Source organism: Austrofundulus limnaeus, unplaced genomic scaffold (genome assembly GCF_001266775.1).
Source record: "Austrofundulus limnaeus strain Quisiro unplaced genomic scaffold, Austrofundulus_limnaeus-1.0 Scaffold53, whole genome shotgun sequence".
NCBI classification, from domain to species: domain Eukaryota; kingdom Metazoa; phylum Chordata; class Actinopteri; order Cyprinodontiformes; family Rivulidae; genus Austrofundulus; species Austrofundulus limnaeus.
The window spans coordinates 1,448,325-1,462,408 of record NW_013952455.1 but is presented as its reverse complement, the minus strand read 5'-3'; the positions used below and the strand labels follow the sequence as shown (position 1 = coordinate 1,462,408).

The 14,084-nt window shown below is 39.4% G+C and overlaps 1 protein-coding gene across 6 annotated transcripts in view; it reads left to right on the top strand.

The window, feature by feature from the left end:
* wizb (WIZ zinc finger b) overlaps positions 1-10,056 on the top strand; it is a 55,956-nt gene extending 45,900 nt beyond the window's left edge. For 5 of the 6 annotated variants that reach the window (XM_014008861.1, XM_014008866.1, XM_014008863.1 and 2 more), the window contains 3 exons: positions 2,934-3,183; positions 6,632-6,797; positions 8,251-10,056. In XM_014008861.1, coding sequence (XP_013864315.1) covers positions 2,934-3,183; positions 6,632-6,797; positions 8,251-8,587 — 753 coding nt within the window. In that variant the 3' untranslated portion in view covers positions 8,588-10,056. The remainder of the gene's footprint in view (positions 1-2,933; positions 3,184-6,631; positions 6,798-8,250) is intronic. The other variant, XM_014008862.1, reaches the window with a different exon arrangement.
* Positions 10,057-14,084: the final 4,028 nt, after the last annotated feature.

Sequence of the window (14,084 nt, the reverse complement as noted above, 5' to 3'; positions counted from 1 at the left end):
AGTATTCAGTGAGAGATGGTAACTGGCTTTAAGTTAAAGAAGTATTCAGTGAGAGATGGTAACTGGCTGTGCTGCTTCTTTGACACCATCGCTCTCCTCCGTGTTTCTGAATAGGCGTCATTCTTTCACATCAGACGGGCCTCAGCTGGTGACGTGACAGACATTTTGTGTCTTGGAAAGCTGCGTTGTCTCCCAGCTCTGTGCCTCTCAGTAGATCCTGTCTCTCTCTTCCTGGTTAAAAAAATGACGGAGAGAAAGAAAAAAATCACAGTGGGGACAGATGCCAGAACAAGTCAGCTCTTCACTTGATAGTTGCCATAGTAACCTGGGTTTCTGGCAGCTTGTGTTTCATCTTCAGATAAATTATGGCAAGCTGTTGATGGAAGAAAATGTATGTTTCTTTTTTTTCTCTCTCTCTCTCTCTCTCTCTTTTTCTGAATTAGTTTCTGGCACATTTTCTTTCTCATTGTCAGAGCTTTTCCCTGAGCTGGGATGTGACTGGCATACAGAGCAGACTTTACCTTTTCAGTGTCTGTTATRGTCGTGGAAAAAGCTCTTTTCATCTCAGAGAAGCAAAGCCAACTCATTTATGATTATTGTTGGAGTCCGGGCTTCACGCTCCAAATGAATGATGTATGATTAGATGATGTATGATTAGAAATAATGTTACAGACACAGTTTTGAAACCACACAAGTAAAATACTTAGAGCTAGTTGTTTCTGTATGTTCCAGCTTGAYGCAGATACATTTAGCCCAATAAAAGCTTGGTATGGTTTTGATTAGGACTTCATATTTTGGGCRCTGGTGAACTGTTACAATCATCATTCTTTCTAATTAGCAGATCAGTTGATAATACATTTTTTTCACAGTTTAATAACATGGTGAATGAACTATATGGCACAGAATTAGTGACGAAGTTAAGACCATTGTARCAGGRGGTTATATCTATTCTGAAGCCAGTTACTGATCTGACTGATGATAGGTCTGCACTAAAAATTGAGCAGCTGGCAAATGAGGAGGAGACTACTCATGTGTTAGCRTTGGAGAGGCTAGTGACTAGCATGCCTAGGCTGCTCACCAACTTAATTAGACAAGTACCTATTTAAAAAAAGAAAGCTCTATCAAGAAAAATTATTGACGTGCGAAGTGTATAAGCAACTTGCATTGACAGTTGTTCCTTTGACAGAGTTTACTGTTATTCAGCATTAATATAAAGTGTATGCACAATGTTATGACAGAATTTGGGCTGTATAAAGTTRTATTATGAGAACTCCTACAAGTAAAGCTGTCTTACCACTGTGTTAAGATAAAAAATGTTGAGCATCCTGTGAAGTTATAGTTTGGTATCCATTTTACAAATAAGAAAATACTTGGTCTGCTGTTTGGACAAGCTGGTCATGTCAGATCTTAATAATAATTGGAGATTTTTCTCTTATAAAACAACTTTTCTTGTAATTTTATGCCTTTATTCTGGTAATATTACAACTTTATTTTGGTTTTCCTCTCAGTTAGCGGTGCAGGCCTCTCATTAATCAGATCAGTAGCTGGTTTTGGAATAGATATAGCCTCTTGCTACAAGGACATAGCCACCGCTGGGTGTGCAATAGTCCTACGTTTTGGCCAAATACCACACCATAGAACAAAAGCAAAAAATAGTTTGTATTTCAAATTATTATCCTACTGATTACCATGAAGGATTTCATTTAAAACAATATCTAAAAAGGCTTAACATTTTTACTTTTTGCACATTAGGTTAATAAATGTGAAATAGAGATCAATTCTAATGTTAACTTGGATTTGACTTTGCTTCTGAAAAATAATGCCTGCAATGTCAGTGGTGTTCTGACTGATTAAACGGCTGTTCAGGGTGAAGTTGGGTGGATGGAAACGGTGATGTCACCTCTCTAATAATAGGAATGATAAATTCCACATGTATGCCAGAAAGAGCAGCCGATCATTTTTGCTTGCACAGAGGGTTGCAAAAGTGTACACAGCCATTTTCTGTTTTATTGATTATATTTAATTTAATTGGACTTTCAGATATGTACTAAGTAATAAATGTAGATTTCTAAAGTGTTAAAATGCTCTAGATTACTGAAGTTAAATGTGTGTTGTGTGCCTAATTCCCCTCCTTTGTTTTAAAGGCCCAACCATTACCTTCAGAAAACATAATTAGTTAAATAAGATCCACCTGTGAGCAATCAAATGTCACATCACCTCAGCATGCACACCTGTTCTGTTCCATTAGAGTTAACACCTTTCATTAATAAGGGGTACCACTAGGGCTGGGTGATGTATCATGATGTCATTGTTTCATATCAGTCAAKAGAGGAGAAAAAATGCTGAGTAATACTGCCAAACTGGTGACGTGACCCTTCCTATTTCATTCACGATTTCCTCTCAATCTGTTGCACTCATTTTCTCCTCTCACTCCACRTCTTTTTTTTTCTTTTCCATTTTAAAGAGTAACTAAACCCCAAATAAACCTTCTGAAGCTCTGGCTGTCCGCTGCTTGATTTGCTGTAAAATAATGCAATCCTGTCTAAAAGCACAATTATAATTATTGTGTTTTTCATAATTATGRTTTGACATGACTTGTAAAAAGTTAAAATGCATTTTAATACATATTCCATGTGTTGGAGGACAGAGCTARTTAAGAGTTGTTTCTACTTTTTAAACTAAGCAAATCAAACTATTTACTGGTTATAGCTTCATAATTTTGAATTCACCATACAGTTAGGCCTTCAGTAATGTAAATTATATGGTGAGACGGTTGATTTTAGTTATGTTTAAGGTAACACTGAATACTGTTTACAACATGTTGGTCTTTTGTAAGTGATACTGATAAAATTACTTGCTTTTCATGTTCCGATGGGGCGAAGCTCCTCTGGCTTCCTCAGCAGGTTTCTAATCACATCCTGTTAATCTCACAGCAGAAGGCCCACTCCTCGTCGTCCTCTTCCTCTCAGTGGTCGTCTTCCTTGGCTGTGAGCCTGGCGCGATCGCAGAACCACAAAATCAGCCAGAGTTCTTCGGAGTTAGGGGAGGACGAGTCTGGCACCAGTCTCCGGGCAGCGCCCATCCGGCCCGGTCACAGCAGTCCCGGCTCTTCGCGRCTCAGTGGGAACCTCCCACTTCAAGCACAGGTGGCTCGCAGCGAGCTGAACGTCCGCCTGCCAAGAGGTGAGGAAAGATGCAGAATAAGCTGTGCTCTGTATGAGTACCTGGTATTATATACACCTTCACGTATCATTTACTCATTGTTGTACACAGAATATGCTGCTTTTTGAGAGGTTCCCATTGAAGCAGTGATTCCCAACTGGGTTTGCTAAAGATCTCGGGGGTAGTGGGGCTTTAATGGCACAGAGGTTATCAATATGTTGTGCACTTGTAGAAAATCACACAGTAAAAGGAGTGTGGGCTGCACAATCTATTAAAAATGACATTGCAAAATGTTCTATGTTGTGATATAAAAAAATACAGGAATTTTCAACTATTGGACTTTAACCCTTTAGGTTCTGCTGCCATCTTGTTGACAATGAACCTGCACCAATATAAACTCTTTTTTTTGCATGTTGCAAATATGTTTTTTGACTGTATTTGAGTTATTCATATTGTCTTTTATTTCTTGCTTTTATTGTGCTGGGACCTGAGTACATGTTTCCTTCTATCATTTGCAAACGTGAATTGTGTTTTACCAAAAACGAGAGAGAGACAAACAACCATTCACTCTCTCACTCACACCTAGGGACAATTTAGAGTTACCATTTAGCCTGACAGTCATGTTTTTGGTCTGTGGGAGGAAATTTGAGTACCGGAAAAAAAACCATGCATGCACGGAGAGAACATGCAAACTCTTCCTCAGAAAGATCCCAGCAGTTTTTTTTTTACCTCCTGCTTTATATTAGCATTCATGCCAGAGATGTGCGCAAGTCTTTTTTTGCAAGTCCAAGTCAAGTCTAAGTCTCTAATATTAGGGACTTAAGTGCGACTCAAGTCTAAATCAGTCACGAGTCCCCATCTCTGACTCATGCTAACCATAAGTTACTGTTTTTCCTCCAGTTCTCTGCAAATTTGCTCATCTTCATCCTTTCATCAAGATCGACATTTACAAGCTACACATCAGATAAAAAAATAAGTCTGGTGGACCTGTGTTTCTTTTACTCCTTAATATGCAACATGTAGCGGGAGGAAACAATGTTTTTACCTATGTTGACATAATTATGAGAGATGTCACAGTAATACACTTCCCATCATACCTTAGCTGTTTGGAACTCACATCTTCAACCTGATTTAGAATAAAGGGGAAAACGAGTTCCAAGAAAATGACAAAAAGGTTTGGATTGTAAACGACTGAGCTGTAGGACTCTGTCAGAGAAGCTGCCAACAGGCCTACAGCAACAAAGAAGGAGCTKCAGGAAGTTCTGACAAGTACAGATTGTGTTCTACATCTGACAGCAGTCTCCTGTGTTACTAATATGTCTGGAAAATGGGATGGGAAGCCTTGATTTTATAAAGCAAAACATTCAGGCTTGGCTAAATATTGCCAAAGAACATACAAAGTCTCCCAAAGGTCTGTGAGAAAATGTGTCACTGCCTGATGAGCTCAAAGTTGAAGTTCTACAACTGGTGCAAGAACACGGACTGGATCATCAAAAAAAACACCATGCCACAGTGAAGCATGGTGGTGGCAGCATCATGCTGTGAGGTAGCTTTTCTTTAGTTGGAACTGGGGTTTTAGTCAAGGTTAGAGATGTGATGTTCGTGAACAATCCGAGTCTTTTGAACGGCTCTTTACAACGAACGACAGGAGCCGAATCGCGGGCAGTAACGAGCCATTTGCAGTTTTATTTCTTTTATTCCTCATATAATCTTAATTTTTTTCTTATTTAAATTGCTCCCACTTTGCTTTTTCACAGAAAACAGAAGGAGTTGTGGCGTACAGAAGCTCACGGTGAAAGGGGGAGGGGGGTTTCCACCCACGTGACAGGATTACGTCATTACGTACGGCTACATGATGACGTATTTCCCTACGTGATGACGAATACGTTCAAAATTGAACGTCTCTTTTGAACGGCTCTATGAAACAAACGGCTCCCCAAGATCCGAATACCTTCGAAGAGCCATTTATCCCATCTCTAGTCAAGGTGGAATGGAAGGATGAACAGATCCAAATATGTTTATCAGTGGTGGGCAGCGCCAAATTAAATTTTAGTTACACAATTTCTAAAGTGCTAGTCAATTTATTTAGGTCCACAAGTTCAAAAGCACATATGCTCAACAAAACTTAGCGGAAGCTAATATAAAGTGCAACATAATCTCCATTTACCAGAAAACATCCAGGGAAGAGAGAGTCAGCACTTTACTGTCATCTAGTGGTAAGACCTTTTTTTTTTGACGGATTGGCACATATCRGCGCAGAATGGGGAGGTGATTCATAGAAACAGACTTTTAAATCATGGTTGTAAAACAAAAAATAGTTGTGGATTGCTAGTTCTGCTGCTTCTTGGTCATTTTCTTATGTTTATGGCAGGGCTTCGGTAAGAAAACATGCAGATATATTAGTAATTTTAAACAGTTTGTTGTAAAACTGAAGCAATGCATTCTGGGTAGGCTACAGGACACAGAACAGGAACTCTGTTCTTTTCAAAATAAGAGCGTGAATTTAAATTGTTCCATGTTTTTTTCTTTACTATGTATTTATTTAATATTTATTACCGCGGTGTCCCTCGGAGAGGAGGTACAAACTGTACAGCTGTGTGCTTCTGCAGATCAGAACTGCAGGTGGATTGTCACCCAGTGAAGAAATTTTAATTGCTTCCTGCCACGCAAAGAATTGTGGGAACACTACAGTCTCTACTAAGTGAAAATCATCAGAGAAGAGTCAGAAGTCAGAGTATGAAGCTCTGTGAACACAATGCTGACTGAGGGGTCGCTGTTTCCTCACAGTGAAGATACATTGTGTTWAGTAGAGATGGCTTTCCCCTCCAATGTTCAAGAATATCATGACGAAGTTTTAATGTATTATGTGGCTACAAAACRTAGTGAGACTAGACRACTYTTTCTCTATACTGTAGACGAAATTGACGTTTGAATGTGAAACATTATTTGCAATTAGCGCTACACAAATCTAAATTTAGAAAGCGCAAATCTGCACATCATTTTAGGAAATTAGTAAAACCCCTAAAGGGCAAAGAAGAAATTGAGGGCCGCAATTAGTGCATTTGTGCTTTAGGGGACTAGTGYCCACCACTGCTGTTTATTYTTTTGTTCCAAATCAGAAGAATGGCTTCACCTGAAGAAGATGAATATTTTGAAACAGCTGCCTAGAGATAAAACCTGAGTTTGATTGACCAAAATCTGTTTGGTGACCTGAAGAGAGCTGCGTACAGGAGACAAACTTACAGTCTGAGCAAGCAAGAATTGAGTCCTTTAACAAGAAAGAGTGGGCAGATAAGTCAAGATATGGCTGCTAAGACTGAAGGCTGTAATTAAATCAGACTGCTTCAACTGAACTCATTAAGGTCTGGCTCTTTAACAGGGGTTGTGGACTTTTTGTATCCACTGATTTGTGAGTGATCCTCCACAAAGTGTTGGAATGCAGTWAGACTGTTTGTCGCCTCTTCCAAAGGTTTTGAGCGACGGCCTTTGAAGCACCCGTCATGCCCAGATGGAGCAGAAAGGGACAGCGGCACTCCAAAGCCCCCACGCACAGGCACCATCCCCGCCCTGGTGCCCAAACCGCCCTCCTACCCTCTGGTCAAACTGGTGGGCAAATTCTACACCCTGAAGTGCCGGTGAGTAAAACATGAGTCTTTTTTCTTTAGGGCTCAAAGAAAAATATTCTCAAGTTCTTAACCCTTGAAATTTAGCATCTCTAATAGAACTGTTGGGTTTTAAAAAGCCACTTTAATCCCTGCCTTCAGCTCCTGCCAAGATATTCTCCTCTTGTCCTGCCTAATGGGGAACAGTGAGAACCATTTGGGATTTTCGAACTTTAAAGAGGGTTTAAATTCTGATGTAACTGCAAAAKAAATGTTGGACAGAATCAYCATTTCCCAAGAAAGACGCTGACCTAACAGTAAAAACAAATTGTATGCAGTGTCTGTGTAGGACACTTTACTAGAGCCACAGTAGATATCGCAGTCTTTTGGTATAATTCCTGATTAAGGGTGCCAGAAATGCAATCTTCACTTTCTAACACCATTTGTAATTTCCTGCCCCTGTGGAACAAACCCTTCAAAAATACATTGTGCAGTTCAGTCATTAATAGTGTATTGTGATATTTACTATCAGTAATGTGCATTGTAGACTAAATTTAAGTAAAAGACTTCAAAAAGGTTTCCACACATAAGTCTTAAAGAAACAAGGAGCTCTCTCTGCTCCAGTGTCCTATTAAAAATCACTGTAGACAAAGGAGTCGACATGTGTAACAACTTTTTCTTTTTTCAACTGGAATGGCCCATTTTTTTTCTTTCATACTTTTTTTAGCACGTAACTTGTTAGAATTTTTGTGCCATTTCAAAAATTTGTTTATCAAAGCGTTTAGCTCATTAATGCCATGGGTGCTATGACTTTTGGTATTTCAGTATTTTCTACTTTTTCAGTTATTTAGCTTTTTTTGGCCATGTTTCCAATTCCTTAAAACCCTAAAAAAATCTTTTCTGCACTTTTACTTTTTCCTCTGGTTCTGCTTCTTTATGCTAATTCAAACCTTTTTGGGCTTTTTTATTGCTAATTTTAGTTATTTTCCCCTGTTATTTCAGCTGTCTTTCTGCGATTCTGCTAATTTCAACTTTTTTCTTTCTGCTTTTTCTGATAATTTAAGCCATTTTGTAGCCTTTTAGGCTGATTTCTTACTGCTTAATTCAGCAAAAAAAAAATTTCTGCTTTTGCTCTATTTTTGCTTTTCAGATATTTTAGGTTTTTGTACTTTCCTAATTTTTTTCTTTTCATATAAGCTTTTTTACTGTCCTTTTAACCATCTTTCTGTTAAATTCAGSTTGTTTATATTTTTGGCTACATTTCAGCATTAGCATTTTTTAATGAGCCACTGGCAGCAGCTTTACCATTTTGGTTCTTTACACATTTCTTATGCAATTTATTCATTATTCTGCCAGTTTARATTATTACAAACAGATGACCCAAATTACTGTTGGGTTTTAGAGAAGAAAGWTGCTCAGTGAAGGAATTTCTGGCAGCAGCTACTTGAAATTTTCTAGCGGACCCCCGTTCTTCTTTCTGCACCAGGTTCTGCGAGGTGGAGTTCCACGGCCCGCTGTCGGTGCAGGAGGACTGGATCAGACACCTCCAGCAGCACATCCTCAAGATGAACTACAGCAAGTCGGCTGCTTCCAAAGCCACTCCCGCTGAGCCCCCGAGCTCGGCTGATGACCCGGCCCCGGCCTCCATCCCTACCTCCAGGACCACCTCCACCCCGACCCGCTCCACGGCCCCCAGCAGCCGCTCCCCTTCGCCTCCGGCCGAGTGTGCTCCTGCCATAACTGCCACAGAAATAGAGCAGGTCCCAGAGGAGAAGCCCGCCATAATGTCAGCCCCCATCCCTGTCCCCCCTCAGATAGTCTAAGCTCCAGCTCGTCGCCCACTGTCGTAATTCCACCACTTTCCTTCCTTTGACCTTCACTAAGTGTCATTCAGGAGGAGCGTTGTTCATCTAAAGAGCCCTCTGAGCCCTGAGCATCTTTGAAGCAGCTCTGGACTGTTTTGAAGTCCCGTTACCATGGGAACAAAATCGTCCTGGCTTATCAGTGGATTGGGGGTGGATGATTATAGGAAGTGTCCAAGGTTATGAGGAGAGCGTTAGTAATGTTTTGTGTTTGCCTTGTTTATATTGAATGTTCAGACATTACTGTACCTCCCCTGACCCGTGGGAGATTAAGAAGCTAATGAACCCTTTATGAAACAGTAAGCCCCCTGTCGACCCCCCCATGTCCCCTCATGAACGAGACTTGTGAGACAGCGACCCTTTCTACCAGCACACCGGTTCTATTGGCTTCAGCCTTTTCAAGTTCCTCAGTGAGATTTTAAAGGACATGTCTAATCACATCAGTCTCGAGGTTGAGACTTTAAACGTGTGGTAACACTTAGTGTTAACAAAGGCACTTTTTAATTTTGACATTGTCACTCAGCACTTAACAAAAAAGTGCAACTTCAATGGCTTAAGGAGGAAGTCTATTTCCAATCGGAGCAAGCAGCAGAAGCACAGCCTGAACCTTTTGAATCCAACACCGTTCCCCAGATCTCCATACATTTAGCTTGAATGTAGCAGGAAGCATCTGCTCTCACTCGAAGACACTCGGACACAATCAGACTTTCGCCCTGGGCTCAGACGCCACTGATAGTTGGCCCGGTTGATTACTGCTCCACAGCTGCTGTTATGTTGAAGACATTTCACTTCCTCCACTCACAGTTGCCATTTTCTTCCTGCCTTCTTTTGTAAATGTAACCCAAATATTTTGTTTATTATGTTACACCTGAATGTGGTAAGTTAGTTGTTTTTAAAAGCYAAGCTATAACTTAGGAGTGTTTTGAAAACAGTATGTGTGTTAGGTTTTCATAGCAAATTCCCATTTTTATTCAAGAAAAAGGTTTTAGTAAACCTGCTTAATGAAAAGACACTTTCTGTCTACACTACAAGTATTTATTATAATAGTCTTTTCTCCATCCTCAATTCTAACAAAAAGATTAAATACCTTCGATGTGCCACTAGGTGGCAAAAACACCTTATTCYAGAGCAATTCAACAGGTGGTCCACAGGCGGGTGACTTCAGTCTGGCCCATCAATGAGTTCGTTGAAATTTTTTATTTATTATTTTTTTCCAGATTTGAATAACAAATATTTCAGTCAATGTGGCAATCCTGTTTTATAAGTGAATGACAATACGATATTTCTCTTTCACAAAGCCTGCTGTGATTTGATTTCAGTTCAGTTCATGAGTCTGTAATTGTTATGATGCGATGTCGTATGCCCAATAGGCTTGGGCATTGAATTACTGTATTGAAATATGGTGACRGCATTTAAAAATTATGACGCTATTAGTCATGTGTGGTGATGCCACAAATTTCCACAAGTTGGCTATGAAATCTGGGAGATAGGCTCTTTCAGAAGACAGTATAGCTTAAATGCCTGAACAGCCCATAACCTGTTGATGCTCCCTTTGGCTATTTAGAAGTCACGGACAGAGACGTTCTGTAACCGTGCTCTAACGCGTTTTCAGAGAGCAATTATCAGTGCGGGATCGAGAGAGGCATGGAAAATAATCTGACTCTTACCACGGTTGTAACCATGCTGCTGCATTCTTTTAGCCAGTCTTTGTGCCGATAAAGTTTACAGTTATTTYCTCCTCAACAGCAAGAAGTAGTGGGTCTTGGTAGGAAACAAAAACAAAGTTTAAATTCAAAGTGAGTCCAGCTATAGTGGTTTGACATAAAAAAAAAAGCCTGCGGCTGGGTGGTCAGCACTACGCTGGCCCAATTTTCAGGAGTCTGCGAGTAACATTTCTGTCACTGCCTCACACTAATTAGGTGGCGCGACAGAACACACGCCAGTAACGTTATGGGGCGTCTTCTGAAAGAGCCTAAGACATTCTGTGAAGCCATAATAGAGCAGTGGGTGTTAAATTTCAGGTCATCATGTGCGTCATATAAATGCTTCAAAAMGTCATGTTTGTCCTCTAACATTTTCACTGATCTTTAGCTCAAGTTATATGCATAGAAATGCTCACAAGCAGCCATTTCTCTGTTGATAATTAATACTCAACACGCCACAGACCATACAACCCCACCCCCCACACGCCCCACTCCTTTCCACTCTGCCTAGGAAATACTGTATGCCGCAGTATTMAGATATGTCGGTATGAAAAAGCTCAATACCTCCCAACCCTAATGCTCATCTAACACAATCATTTTGTAAGTGATTGTGTTAGATGGGCATATGTTGATGATGTGGATTGATGTTCTCTTTTTGCCTCARTGTAATTTCATCATTAACCATTTAATCAATGAATCGATGTGGATAGATGTATTGTTACACCCCTAATCTAGGACAGGGCTATACAACTCAGTCTGACTGCTGATGTCTTTATTTAATCTAAAAATAGATTTTAAATCATAAAAAGAAATATTTTTGATTTTATTTGAAATCTCATTGATTTTAAATTAGACKTAAAAATAATCATGTAGACTGCGTTTAATTGCTAGTTGTCCCACCCCTGAGTTGTTGGCTTTCAGTAGCTCTGCCCCTATGAGCAGTTTGGTTGAATAGCCCTGCCATATTCATTTTTATCCTAGCTAAAGATTGTTTCAAAAGATGTCCAATTCTTTTTGGGTTTATTTATTTGTTATATGTTTAGGTGAGAAGAAAATGTAAACACATAACAGGCAACAGGATCAGGATAAAGTGAGACACTTGCAGTGGAGGGCACAGTTCTGCTAATCCGCTAACAGTAGAACTAGCTTTTCATTTAGCAATGTAGCCTTTCTAGCTATTTCTGAGTACCGTTAGTGGACCATTTAGCTTCCACTAAATTGGCTCCTGCTAATTTTAAGTCCACTAAAAAAAATTCACAAGTTGTAAAACTGTATTTTTAGGCCATTTATCCCAAAATAATTAAAACTATCAAGCACCGTGTGTTTGCATGTAGAATTTTTAGAGTGTCAAAAAGTAACGAAATAACATTTAAAGGGGCAATATCATGTAAAATTAACTTTTTTGAGTTTTATATCATGTTATAATGTTATCCTCTCATCAAAAACATGCCCAAAGTCTTGCTTTGACTCATTCATGCATATTTGAGAAATCCTGTGCTGTCCTGAGGCAGCCAGGCAGGGGAGCAAAAACAACCAATTGGGACTAGAACCACCTTTTGGGCTCAGCTCCTCCTCTGGGCTGTGTCTCCAAGCCGAGCTTCCTCATCACAGAGCACACACACTCAGCCCGCCCATGCTGAAATGGGCGGGACAGAAGCAGAAGGAGGTTCTTAAAGAGACAGAGGCCAATTTCAAGGTGTTTAGAAACAGCTATGATGAGAAGTCAAGTTTATTTTCTATTTAAACATATAAACAACATTTTAATAACAACTGAAAGTGACATTATTACTTTTATTATGGTACAGAATTTAAATATATGCCTGAGAAACATAATATTGCTCCTTTAATCATATTTAAATCATGCGTACTAAAAATGACAGTGTATACAAAAATGGTAGAGACWATATTTGCTGTGTGTTTTATTTATAAAAATACAAACTCGGTCAAAGAAATGCTTTTATTCTGAAAGGGTTACACTGGAAGTATCACAACCTAAATTTATAACTGGTTTGGATTGGCCGATTTTCTACAAATGATCCCACCCTCCTACAAATCAAACTAATAAACAGGTTTGCATCWGTCCCGATAACTGTTTTAGCGGTTTGGCTTTAGCAGAGCTAAGATTCTTGTTTAGCAGATTAGTGGTTAGTGAACCGTACCTTTTAGTTAGCTGTGCCCACCACTGGACAGATATGAAACAAAACACTAAAATAAGGATCATTCTTGTTTTGAGTCCACACTAAAACACCAAAAATTCACTTTGTGTGTGGACAGGAGGCACAAACATGGTACAAAAATCTGTTTTAAAAAGTATCCATTGTGCTTTTGGTGGCCTCGAATTGAACAAAAGTGTGAGCCCGTCTGTTTTAAGGACTTTAAATGCATCCTGTGGTGTTGGGACGTGCCAAAGAGTCCGTTTACTTCCATGTCCTGCCTCGGTAAAAGCTGTTTACATTGGACCTGATGGGAGAGGAAACTCGCTCCGAGTTCCTGCTGGTTGAAAGACTCGTGGTTTGGACGCTGTGTTGGGGGGTCATATTATCACATCTTAAAMCTGAACGAAAAACCAAACCAGAGTTTAGAAACACCCTAAAGCTGAAGTTTGAGCTGATTTTTATCTTTCTTTTRCATCACTGTGTTTACCCACATTTGTTCCAATGTTGCTCATGCCTAAAACATGACTGTTCAATCCAAATCCCCTCTTCTGTTATGGATTATACAAACTATAACATATACTTAAAGAAGACTGCTGGTGCTAATAGAGCTGTCAGCATTTCTGTTAGAGAGGTAGTTAAAGAATAAGTGATCTTAATTCTTTTGTTGTGATTTAATTCAACATTTGATGCTTTGTATTTTTCTTGCTCTGTGCGTTTCTGTATTGGCAGTCCTGAAAGGTGAATCTTAGAGTACTTGTTTTCTTTTTTTACTTGTTAGTTCCTCTGAGCTGAGACTTCAGTGCTGGTGGAGATGTTCCAGGTCCATCAAGTGGCAGAACTTTTTATTTTATTATTATTAAATATTTTTTGGTCCTGGTATCAAAAAGCAGACTTTTAACAGGGACCACTTAGAAAGATGAGGCACGAGCCTCCCTGTCTGTGTTTTCACAGACCACCTGAAGAGCTGTTTGAGCGGCGAGAGGAGGAGGACGAAGCCTCGGCTGGTGCGACCTGCTGTCCTGTGTGCAGGCGTGTGTGTGTATGTGCGTGTGTTCTTGTACGAGTGTGTTATTAGAACAGCGACAGTTGAGAGGAGAAAGGTGCAGTTGGGGAACAAACTGTACTGTACACAAAAGGGTCAAGTTTTAAGTGAATCGACTTCAGAACAAACAATAAATGTGATTTTGATTTCATACATGGCATCATTGTCTTTTTTGTACCGTTACAGCACATCAAGACTTCTGAGTGGAGTTGGTTTAGACCACTAGGTGGCGCTATAGTACAAACACTGACTTCAATAGTAATTTGAAATAGACTTGGCACACATTCAGGGCTAAATGTCTGCTTAGGTACTTAGTTGACTGTGCTGTAAAATTCCTTTTAGCTAAACTGCAGTGCAAATAATTAACTGGTTATCAAGAACTAAAAGTGTATAATAAAGTACATTTGCTTTGTTACAGTACCTAAGAAAACTTAAGGATCTGTAATTTTGCCAAGTATTTTTTTAAATTGGTATCTTTCATTTTTTTTTACATTTAAAACAAAAATAATTTTCCTTTAAAATTTACCACCATATTGCACACTACAAATTTCAATATG